Source organism: Anser cygnoides, chromosome 2, assembly GCF_040182565.1.
Source record: "Anser cygnoides isolate HZ-2024a breed goose chromosome 2, Taihu_goose_T2T_genome, whole genome shotgun sequence".
Classification (NCBI taxonomy): domain Eukaryota; kingdom Metazoa; phylum Chordata; class Aves; order Anseriformes; family Anatidae; genus Anser; species Anser cygnoides.
The window spans coordinates 45276955-45289603 of NC_089874.1; the positions used below are offsets into that span (position 1 = coordinate 45276955).

Below are 12649 nucleotides of genomic sequence, written 5' to 3' on the forward strand. Positions count from 1 at the left end.
ATTATTACCTGTAGTCACCACTGCTCTTCTTCTGAAAGCCATAGGAACCAGGATCTCCTACTGTTGAGACTGTGACAAGTTCAAAGCCAACGCTGTATTGCCTGCAAGTAAAGTGACACACTTATTTTAGTCATTTGGGTCACCAGGACTATCATAAGGAGAGCACTTTAAAAAAACCCACTATATAGTACAGCTGGAACACGTTTAAAAGTTTTGTAACATTTGTGACAAAAATGCTAATGAAAATTACCACAACATGAATGTACAGTTTGGAGGAAGACACGCACATCCATTTCAGAACTGTACTCTCTGGAAAATTACTGATAGTTTTGTCTCTGCACCAAAACAGACTGCAAGTGGTTAAACTTGTGGTGACATAGTTCTGTGCTGAGTGGCACAGATTCTGGGCTGTGATCTGATCACTGTCAGAGGAATGGGAATGTTGGTCATCTCAGCAGAACTCTCATGTTGCATTACAACTTGGGACAATTTGTCTGCTACTTCTTAATACATGCAACAAGCACAACTGGCCCTGTCATTCAAACTGCCTGAGAATGAGCTAAAAATGCAGAAAATGCATGCAGAAGAAGAAATGCTTAATTAGTGGAGCAGGAGAGCCACACCTTCATTGAAGCACATCTGTACTCATCTTCATTTCACAAGAGGCGTTTCCTCAAAAGGGGAGGAAAAAGATGTACTATTTTATAGTGTACAGCTTTGCAAAAAAAAAAAAGAAAAACACAAAAGAACCACAACACTTGACTGCACTTTAAGAGATACATTGCTATTTAGAAGCTCCATATGCTGGTATTTTGAGGTAGAGAATGAATTTTGCTGAAGGAATTTGACCTGCATAACCTCAGCAGTCAGACAGACTACCAGTTGTGAGAAAACATTTTTTTTTTTTAAAGCATACTGACACTACTTTGTGTGCAAATGGGGCTGTGAGGGTCAAAAGCTTTGAGCTACATTTTAAGTTAAACCCATTTTATGTTCTGCTTTCTCAAATATCCCCTCCAAATTTCAGTCCTCTTAAGCCCTTCCAGGAATGGGATGCAGTAGTTGATACAGGTATATTCTGCCAGAGTAACAGCTGAGTGCCCATGAATTTATAAATATTACTTGCAACTCTGGGGAGAAGCTTTCAATGTGAAAGATACTCCACAGGGCACTGACATACAGTTCTTGCCCCAATCTGCTGATCACAGAGTAAATGAACTTCCAGAGCTCAAGCTACTGCATAGGCCATTATTTAACAACCTCTTAAGTTAGTGTTTAGTATCCCACATATTAGCTCCACTATAAAAGAAAAGGAAGTATGACCATAAGATAATTTTATGAGGAAACAAATCCTTTGTACCCTCTTCCCTGCTCTGCAAGACCTAGTTCTGCGCAGACCCCAGAACTAAAACAAAAGACAACTCCTAAAACAAAAGAAGTTTAAATTGCTACTGATGGTGAAGTTAGAAACATAAGTAGTACTATTTACCTAAACTGCCTCCTGTATCTCATCTTCTGAGTTTTCAGGGCGCTTCCCACCCTCCCCTTGAAAGATACTCACAACACTCATCCATAACACACAATACTCACACTGTGTTGGTACATGCTTATTCTACAAACCTTGGTCCACGTAGTTCAATTAGTAATGGCCCACTCTTGTCCATCTGGAATTGATAAATGGGGTTATTTTTGTAGCTATCTCTGAAATTTCCACATCCTCCAGCACTGTGACCTTTCCATTGTCCATTAACCTAAAAAATGAAAAATATAGAAAATTTTATATTCTGAGGATTTGCATGTATAGAAAAGCAATACAAGACTAGATGCTCCTCTCGCTTCATATGTCACTGATTGAGGGAATCTGAATTTTTAAAGTGTAAGTGAAATGCAGAATGTGCTAGTATTTAGAAAGTTTCATTGCAGTCCTCCACATACCTCACTCAAAGCCTTAGATCCCTTATAAAGGTAGTCTATTTCAGCTTATATTTAGTAAGAGTACCGAGTGACCATGTCTGACTATGAGAAATTGTATCTAATGAAGAATCTGTATTCCCATCTATCCTGTGCCTAGTTCAAGGTTTTTTGTTGTAGTTTGTTTAGTTTGTCACTTTTTTGTTTGTTTGTTTGTTCTCTGTTGTACCAAATGAGAAGCACAAACAGCATAAGAGTTACAACATGACTTGTGTTACAGCCTTTGCTTTTGAAATCACTCCTCCCACCACTACTCCATTCACATCTATGCACTCTGAGAAACAGCATTGGAGGGACAAGAACGGTGGATAAGGACAGATTCCAAAGGGACAAAGAAATACAAGAAAAAGAATGCTGCTCAGACTTGAAGAAACAGGCCATCTGTTTGCGAGTTCCCCCTGCTAGTCATTAAAGTGAAAGCTTAGACTTGTAAGACATGCCAGGCATTCACACAAATTTATAGCTGAGATACATTCCTTGTATGTTACTTCCCTCCCCTTTCCGTCAAACCAGCAGGGATCAAGATTTTTTCTTGTGATTTAGTTTCTCTGCCCAGTGTCCAAAAGCCTCAAACGTGACATGTTTGGAAGCAAGGGGGATTTCTTCCCCCACCATGCAACTACCCAGGAGCCTGAATTGCTGTGTTTTGCGAGCTTTCCAGACCTTTTCCACCTCAGCTGCACTTTGCTCCAGGAGCCCCACTATAGCTAGGCTAGTGCCAGAAGTTGACCTCTCAGCTTTAGTATGAGACAGCTAACAGAGCTTTCTTTTGCTGGTAAACTGTGAATTAGTTATCTGCTTGTTTTTAAATGTGCTAACTACTAAACAAATACCAAATAAGCATTAAAGAAAGGCAACTTGCTTTTTGTATTTAATCATACAGATAGAACATGCCTTTTATTTGAAGGCTAGACACACATCTTCAAATAATTAACAGGTTTCCACATACTTAATTCTCTCTTTAAACATGTTACAACATCAAACAGATGACCTGCCTCAAACAGTTGTGTCACCTTCAGTGTGTTTTTGCCTTCTTAAACCATTCTCCCAGCTCAGTTTTTAAGAGCTAGAAGTGACAATTTTCTGCATTGAGTGTTTACATTGTTCCCAGGAACCTCTCTAGCCACCTACCATTCTCCTGAACAAGCTAGATTCAAGGGGCTCTTCCAGAACTAAAAGCTAGTATGAAACACTGCCCAAACTTAAGAGCCTGGCTGCCAGATGGTATGGTGCCTTGGCTACATGAAGTAACATAATCCTCAACTTCAGGCACCAGCATCCTAGAAAATGGACTGTTCCACTGTGGCTGAAAGTAGTCCCATTTCTCTTTTCCTGAAGACATTGCTTCTTTGGACAGAAGACTTCTGTCTATAATAGGATTTCCCAGGGTATGTACACAGTAAGTAGAGAGATGAAAGTTAACAGCTGGTAATTTATGCTTCCTTGACGATGAAATTGCTAATACCAGGTATAGCTCTGAAAATAAACATCATCCTGTGATCTCCTGTCTATTTATACTTCAGCTGAATGCATAACTGCAGCTCATGTTAACATCTGAAATACTAACAGCAGCTGGCCCCCAAACTGCCTGGGCTTCTCGCTAGTTTTAGTCAAGTTTTTTGCTCTTGCCCCTGCTGCTCTACTCTTTCTACTCCTGGGGGGCATTTCTATATGAAATGTACCATCCATATATCACCTTCTTCCTATTTTGCAGTGCAAGTGCTTCCCCCAGTGATTACAGACCTTTGAGATGTCTTAGCAAAATTGAAGACCAGTAAAGTGTCGTGATACTGCCATGCTAAGTCCATTTGTCACAGTGTTGGTATTGGTGCTTTTACTTTGCCATTGCTGATTTTGCCCTGTCATGCCAAGAACTTTTCAAGAAAACCATGCACTTCTCACAAAGGAAAATGAGTGACATTCTTGGCTGAGTTTTTACTCTACAGTAGCACTGGCACAATCTGATCTCTGCACAATAATTGCATATTAGGGTACAGGCTGTTACTCCAAAGGTCTGTCTATTCTACAAAGGTTTTATAGTATTACCTGCACTGGTACAGCTGTAACACTACTATGAAGATGGAGTTTACACACCAAATAGGATTTTTATGCCAATAAAAGTTAAGCAACTATTCTTACAGAGTGGTGTGAACAGAGTGAGTCAACCACCCAAGGCTTTTATGTTGGTACAAACAATACCTAAAGAGCAGCTTTGGCATGTTATATGCAACAAAAGTACAGGATTGGTGTTAATGCTAGGTATGCTTAGATTAAGCTTCAGTTGACCTCGCTAAGAAGTTTTGTTTGTGAGACAATAGCCTAAGCTGGCATTTCTGGACATTAGCATAAAAGTATATTTAGAAGCCTTATATATCTCAAATATGGAAAAGCTAAAACCAAATTATTATATAGCGACCCATAAAAGAAAATACTACTTTACCCGTTTGGAAATGGTGTAAGGTGTGGGAATCTTGGAAAAGCTAAACTTGCACAAGGAGTACACCTGTGTTGTAAAAGCAGAAGTTGGTTATGCATTCATCTGGCACTTTTCACGTGAATTCATAACATATTAGAAAAGAAAAAAAAGCAAAATTGCCTACATACACAGTTTTTAGACACTTGTTCACTTTACATGCTTTGAAAATCACCATAAAGGAAATGTAGCTTTAATACTTGGGTAAGAAGGAAGGAGGCCATCGGAGTCCATGTCTTGATCAGAAGAGATCTCAGGGGAAAAGTAGTGGCTGACTGCCAAAGCAGGCGAGTCCTGTCCCTATCCCCCAACTATACTGTGTAGACACAATACATTGTCCTAACTACAGGGGAGAACATTATCAAGCACGTTATCCAGCAGTTCTGCTCCATCACTCATAGCCTCCCTCAAAGTAACAATATCAACCCAAAAGCATTCTTGTTCATCAAATTAACAAATAAAGTACATTTTACAGTATAATTGTTTACATTCATTTTGAAATCAACAGTACATACCCTGATCGTGTAATGGATAGTGTTTTGCTTCTCATACTGGGACACCACTAAGGTAAAAGTATGGGTCCCTGGAGAGGTCAGCTTTATCTTGGTCAGATAATGAGGGCTGTTGATCCGAATACCATCAATATATGGAGGAGGGTCAGCTGAAAAGGAAAAGGACTTTTTGCACATCAAAAAAATCCCCCAGCTTGGTAAACTTCTTAGCCATTTTATAATCAGTGAATTTTGCCCAGAAAGTCAGACTGTTGGTACTAAGGTCAGACTATAACCAGACTTGAGTGCTCTCAAAAGAAAGCCTCAAGATTTGGTCATAAAAGAGGACAAATAACATTAAGAGCAACTGTCATTTTCAGGAGAGGTACATCACATGTCAGGACAAATTCTGCACTTAAAAGTTTGGCTTAGGTCCCATGACTTACAAGAAATGCTTGCCCATCTCCTACCAATGGCTCTAACCAAAGGAGACCTACTGTGATTATGTTGAAGTTTAAAGAAAAGAATGAAGAATGTTTGAGTATTCTGTACAAATAAATCTATGAAGTATCTTTTAGAGATGCTCCCTTTTCTGTTGACGGGACAGCTGTAGTTGGTAAACAAGACTGCAACAATTTTAATGTCTTCAGGAGACAAAAAAAAAGCAACAAAAACCCCACTATCTCCATCTTTTTCCCTCCCCCTTGGTATCATTACACACGTAGCTGCATCCCCGTAGCAATGCAAATGCAGTATTTATTATAAACATCCCAAACATTTTCTTTTACAATTACACAATACAATGTGTTATTCAGTCTCTAATTGGTTATTTCCAGACTTCTTTTAATTTTAGCAAAGCACGAACAAACCTAGCCAATTACTTCAACAGACCCAGGATCAGGTCCTTTGTTCTACAGAACAACATGGGAGAGGGGAAAGGATTAATATAAAACAATGAGAAGCTTAGGAATGGGAAAGCCCTGCCTCTGTGCCAAAGGATTAACCTGTTTTGTTCTGATCTCATTTTAACAGATGGTAAAAATAATACTGCAGCTTGACAAATCTATTTCCATGGTAAAAGGTTTTAAATGAGTTTGAGCTCGTGAGATTAAAAGTTTATAAAAGAGTTTGGGTAGCAAGATAAAACAGATGAATTATCCAGCTCTTGTTAATAGTCTTTCTGGAAGACTGTCTGTTTCAAGCACAACCCAGCAGTTCCTCCGCTGTACAAATGTGTTTCACTTGCCCACTTGAGAATGTTTTCAGTATAACACACATGCAAAATAAGCACTGCTACAGGAACTAACAAAATCTCAAGCATGTCTTGGGCAGTAAGGAGAAGCAAGTTCTTTAACAAGATCAGCTCTTGCAACAAGTGGTGATTATTTGGTAAGGTCTCAGTGGATGTTTTCTGATCGTGGAGAATTTGGATTCTAGGCAAACTGGTTGGCATAGTTCAGTGAAACAAGACCAGAGATGAACACCAGAACCCTTATCAGCCATTCCAGTAGAAGAAACAAATAAAACACACACACAAAAAACCAAAAACAAACAAACAAAAAAAACAGAAGCACAAATTCCACTCTTTGTTCAGAAGAGCTTTAGGAGTTGCTCTCTGATTAACTCCTGCTATTACCTGTTGTGTGAGCAGCTACCTGAACACAACTCTAGTTCTGAAGGGGTTCCCTATCTGTAAAAGCAACAGACCAAATCCTGCTTATGCTAGGACGTGTTTTCACTGAATTAATTCACGGAGTTTTTGTTGTTGTTATTGGTGTTGTTTGTTTTTTAAATGCCAAGACCTCTATGGTGACATAGAGAACAAATAAAATCATGATGTTATCAATCAGTTCTACTTCAAGGTTGCAGTCTACCTAGCCATTACCTTTACTTCCTGTGTCTCAGATCTGCTATTTGTCTTGAAATAAAACATGCATGGCTTTTCTGCAGCTACAACAAAGCTCCAAAAATCAATCCCCTTCTTCTTAGGGTAAGCAGAATCTGACCTATAATGACCAAGAGTAATGCAATGCTTGGATAAAATTAAACATCTAAATATTTTCTTAAACATTACATACGCAATGCAGCTGAACACTTCAAAATACTTTAGAGTATCTCATGAACTTACTTTGGATACTTTGCAAAGCCATGCTCACAGAACAGTTAACACTGATTATTTTCATTTAGGAGAAGCTGTAAACCAAAATCATTTCACCAATGCTATCTGATAAGCAGAAGCAGTGTCTCTTTTAGAGTTAACTACTGCCACTGCAAAAATAAACAGGTCAATAAAGAAAATGCAAAATCAAGTGTTAGCAGCACTACAGTAAACCTTTAAGCAGGGTTAAGCACTTCTAACAGTTGCAGCTTGGTTTATTCCTTCAGTGTAGTCTGTTGAAGGTGGTCAAATGCCTGAACAACTATTTCAAAAGATTGATCTCTTAGAATGAGACATACAGTTTTAAAACAAACTGTGCCTTTCTTTCCTACAAAATCCTTTGCCAAGTATTCATTCACTTCTAAGCATCATCTTTTTGACAATCACAGTATACTAACCTGGATAGTAAACTTTTTTGCCATCAGTCTTGTATACAACCATTGTAATGAATTCCCGATTGTGTGCAAAGTCATCCTATAAAAACACAAATTAAGTAGAGAGATATATTTCTGTGGAATGTAACTAACATTAGATCAAGTACAACATTCTCTCAAACCCTTTGATCATCACATGGTATGGTCTCATAGCTGTATTTACTGAAATACCTCACCAATTCCTTTTAAAATGTCTGAAAAAAAAATATCACCAATTTCACTGAAAAAACTTCAGACCCTCAGGATTTAGAATTACTTCAGTACCCTTATGGTGTACTCTCTCAATTTTTTACTCTGAGTCTGTTTCAACAATCTTGTATGCAGGTATCTATACCCACTGAATTTAGAATTTGTACACATTCACATGCAGATACACCTGAACATGAACATATAAGCAGTAATATGCTCATACTAGAGAGAGCAGTATAGAAAAAAATACAGAAGACATTAGAGAATTTAATCTACAAAACATAAGGAAAAGAACTTGGCACCTTATCTGTGATGTGTCTGCTAAGCAGAACCCAGACTGCAGCACCACCTTGTGGACAGTGGACCTCCAGTTTGTACTGAGGATTATTAGCCAGGCTGTAAGCATCCTTCACTGGACCTTGTTTTGCATCCCAAGAACTAGAAGCAACGCAGACACTTCGTTAGATCAGTAGGATATTAATTTGCACTTTGAAAACTAACTCAAAATACTACATGCATAGAGCTATCTATTATCAGTAACAAAATTACCAAAGGCTAATTTTCTACTGGTATCTACAACTACTATATTAGGTAATTGCTGTGTCAGAAGCTTTATCTTATATTTGTTTTTATAAATGACTTTGCTACAATACAAGCATGGTTATCAGCAATGCTAAATGCAAACAGCTTGTTTGGTATGGTGACTGCAACCACACAAAGCATAGAAAAAGGTGAACAAGAGCCCGGGCTAGCCAAATATTGTCATGATTGCCAATTTTTTCCCCATAATTTTTTATTCAGGTAAACTTTAAAATAAGAATTAATCTCTTTCATGTTTGGAAAGGTGCCTGCATAAAGTCTTAAATCCTTGAGGTACCCTATTACAAAGCCTGCTTCATGAACTGTCTAGACACGAAAAATATGGTGTGGAAAAGCAAGAAGTATTGACGACAATGCAAAATGTGACAAACTGGGAACAAAAATGGATGAAGCTATTCTTAAGTCCCATTGACCCTCCCACCCTTTTTAACTGAGCAGCATGTGTGAATGGCTGGCTGCATTATCAGCTAAGCTTCAAATTATTACTATCATTACGCCACTTTTTATGGCGATTGCCACTGTGCTAGGCATTTCCCTAAACGGAGGCATGAAAATCACTAATAAAAGGGAACACAAAATAATAGATGAGATTTGAGATTAACATGTACATTATGTGCACTCAGCAAGTTTGCTGATGACACCAAGCTGTGTGTTGCAGTCAACACACTGGAGGGAAGGGATGCCATCCAGAGGGACTTGGGCAGGCCTGAGAGGTGGGCCTGTGTGAACCTCATGAGGTTCAAAGCCAAGTGCAAGGTCCTGTATCTGGGTCGGTGCAATCCCAAGCACAAATACAGGCTGGGCAAAGAATGGATTGACAGCAGCCCTGAGGAGAACACAGGGGTGTAGCACAGCATACTGGAGTAGGAAGACAGAGAAACCCTCACTACCAGAAACTGGGTAACAGAAAGGCTGAATGCGATGGATACTGGGTGGGAGACAGGTATTGTGTTCAGAAAAAAGAAAAAAATCAATGGCCAAGGAAGTTAAGTTAAAACAATTGTGACTGGTGAAAAATGTAATTTGACCGTTCTGATGTGAGTGAACACACCTTGTAAAGACAACAGGCACTGCAGTTGATCTAGTCGATCAAGGGAAACCAGCTGATGTGATCTTTTTGGACTTCAGCAAAGCTTTTGATACGGTTTCCCATAGGATCCTACTGGACAAAATGTCCAGCATACAACATAACAAAAACATCATACAATGGGTGAGCAATTGGCTGACGGGCAGGGCTCAAAGGGTTGTGGTAAATGGGGCCACATCTGGCTGGCGGATGGTCACTAGTGGGGTCCCTCAAGGCTCCATTTTAGGGCCAGTCCTCTTCAATGTTTTTATAAATGATTTGGATGTAGGACTAGAAGGTGTTTTGAGCAAATTTGCCGACGACACCAAACTTGGAGGAGTTGTGGACTCGGATGAGGGTTGAAAGGCCTTGCAGAGAGATCCGGACAGATTGGAGAGCTGGGCGATCACCAACCGCATGAAGTTTAACAAAAGCAAGTGCTGGGTCCTGCACCTGGGACAAGGCAACCCTGGCTATATGTACAGACTGGGTGACGAGACGCTGGAGAGCAGCCCCGCAGAGAGGGATCTGGGGGTTGCGGTTGACAGCAAGTTGAATATGAGCCAGCAGTGTGCCCTGGTGGCCAGGAGGGCCAGCCGTACCCTGGGGTGCACCAAGCACGGCATTGCTAGTCGGTCGAGGGAAGGGATTGTCCTGCCCTACTCTGTGCTGGTGCGGCCTCACCTCAAGTACTGTGTGCAGTTCTGGGCACCACAGTACAAAAAGGACATTAAACTGTTGGAGAGTGTCCAGAGGAGGGCGACGAAGATGGTGAAGGGCCTAGAGGGGAAGACAGATGAGGAGCAGCTGAGGTCACTTGGCCTGTTCAGCCTGGAGAAGAGGAGGCTGAGGGGGGACCTCATTGCGGTCTGCAGCTTCCTCGCAAGGGGGAGTGGAGAGGCAGGCGCCAACCTTTTCTCCATAAACACCAGTGATAGGACCTGCGGGAATGGCGTTAAGCTGAGGGAGGGGAAGTTTAGGCTGGACATCAGGAAGAGGTTCTTCACTGAGAGGGTGGTTGCACACTGGAACCAGCTCGCCAGTGAAGTAGTCAGTGCACCAAGCCTGTCTGAATTTAAGAAGCGATTGGACTGTGCACTTAGTCACATGGTCTAAACTTTTGGGCAGACTTGTGCGGTGCCAGGAGTTGGACTTGATGATCCTTATGGGTCCCTTCCAACTCGGGATATTCTACGATTCTATGCACAAATGACTTGCAACTGTCCAGGAAAAATAATTCCGAATAAAAGCTAGGTTACTCAAGCATAGCCTAGTGACTGATTAAACAAACATGGAATGCACAAAAATCTGATTTCTGTTCCAATACAGAGATATAGGACTGAGGTCAGAAGCTGCTTACACAACCTTATGTCCACAGCATCATCATAAAGGTCACAGGAGTTTGAACAACGTTACAGAAACACTCCAAGCCTGAGTTCTGAATTTAGAAGTATCAAGTCAGGCTCGAGAGCATGGTCAGAGTCCAACTTCTTCAGCTGTAACTGGGAAGAATGGAAGGAAGGAAACATCAAAAAATTTACTGCTATATTGACAAGAAAATTTCTCTTGGACCAACCTGTGAATACATGTAGACTCTTTAAAAAGACTTGGGTTCCAACTCAAATAAACAACGTCATAGTACTGGCACAGGTCCTCCCAGGCAATCCAGAAAATCCCTAAAAAGGGACTGCTGTTACTGTTTGCTTACCAGACACTTTGCTTTTACTCTTTTTTCAGGAGTCTCTTCCCAGGCAAATAATAGAGCTTATATAAACCCACATTTCTGTAATAATAGTCATAATGTTGCATTGTCCACATTCCTAAATTTAAACTTAATCCCCAAAACAAACAAGTTGAAACAAGAAAAACAAAGAATAACTGCACACCTCCAAATTCTCAACCTGAAGCTGTCAGGACATTTTTCATTCTCAAGCACTAATCAGGAGCATGAGAAAATCTTTGTTGTATCCAATGACATCACTAACTGATTATGAACTGCCTATTTCCTAAGTTTTTGAGAAAAAGTTACATAATCAAATAGGTTCCCCTACTTCAGCAACCTAGTTTAGTAGCATGATAAAGTATTTAATAAACTTGAGTATGTTTAAATGTATTTCCAGAGTACTTCATCCAATAGCCACGGGATTGTTTTGGCACCCCAAATCTGCTCTGTCTTTACAATTCTCGTGCATTTATTTTAATTCTCTATAGCTCGCTTAATTATGACTCCAGCCAACACCACCTGCAAACTGACAGATTCCCGATGAAGTAAACTCTCAAAAAAAGTGACACCATCATAATGCAAGTCCCTGATATAGGCAGCTGCAGATCTTGCAGCACTAAAAAAAAATATACAGAGAATAGCTACACTTAGACAACAAAACCAGTATGTCGATAGTTTGAAAAATTAACTCCCTTAAAATTTATACAAAACTACATGAATAACTTTAACTGCTACGTTCTACAGATATACAATTCCTTACTAAATGAATCACCAAGTAAATAATGAGCTAATCATTCATAACAATCAGAAAAAACAGGGCTGCTATTTTTTTTCTATATTTCTTTCTATCTTTCTGCAGGGATAAACCACAAAGATCTACATTATTTCATTATATAGCTACTTTTTTATGCTTTATTACCATTGTCTATTTTCTGAGCTGTTCTTGGATCAAAGTTCAAATATTTTTGTAAATCTGGGGTCCAATTTCTTGTGTCATTCTCACTGTATCTTCCCTTCCAACGTAAGTGGCTCCAGGGATTTTTCAGCTGAAGGAATCTAAGTCCCTAAAGAAATACAAAATAAAATTTTCGGATTCATCTTGTCAAGATTCTTGTTATAAATATACGAATATGGAATACAGACCAATATCTTAAGGAAATAAATCATCATTAGGCTTCTGGAATTTCCCAATGAAGCTCAGACAAAATAAACTATATAAGTCATTAGAACAAAAATCAGTAGATACCTATCTCAGACACAAGCTTCAAGCAGGTATCTGAAAAAGCTTTCAGTTTTACTCGGTACCTTATATTCTCTTATATCCAAGACTGCGTAGGCATGGGTTGGAACTAAACCCCATTTTTCTCCTTCCTCTTCAGACATCACACCTGTTGCTGTTGTGATAAGGACATCTCCCTTGTGAAATCTGTTCAAAAACAGGTGAAAAATAACTTAAAATGTTACCAGTTGCAAACTAACATTTGACAGACACTGCAATGGTATGTTTGTACACTACTTGTGTGACCATGCTTTAAAAAAAAAAA

The 12649-nt window shown here is 39.6% G+C and overlaps 1 protein-coding gene across 3 annotated transcripts in view; it reads right to left on the reverse strand.

The window, feature by feature from the left end:
- Window positions 1–12649, reverse strand: part of CAPN7 (calpain 7) — a 34174-nt gene that overhangs the window by 4026 nt on the left and 17499 nt on the right. For 2 of the 3 annotated variants that reach the window (XM_066991962.1, XM_013197749.3), the window contains 9 exons: window positions 12411–12531; window positions 12025–12169; window positions 10959–11058; window positions 8019–8154; window positions 7492–7567; window positions 4960–5105; window positions 4412–4474; window positions 1621–1751; window positions 9–101 (listed from right to left, as the gene is read on the reverse strand). In XM_066991962.1, coding sequence (XP_066848063.1) covers window positions 9–101; window positions 1621–1751; window positions 4412–4474; window positions 4960–5105; window positions 7492–7567; window positions 8019–8154; window positions 10959–11058; window positions 12025–12169; window positions 12411–12531 — 1011 coding nt within the window. The remainder of the gene's footprint in view (window positions 1–8; window positions 102–1620; window positions 1752–4411; window positions 4475–4959; window positions 5106–7491; window positions 7568–8018; window positions 8155–10958; window positions 11059–12024; window positions 12170–12410; window positions 12532–12649) is intronic. The other variant, XM_066991963.1, reaches the window with a different exon arrangement.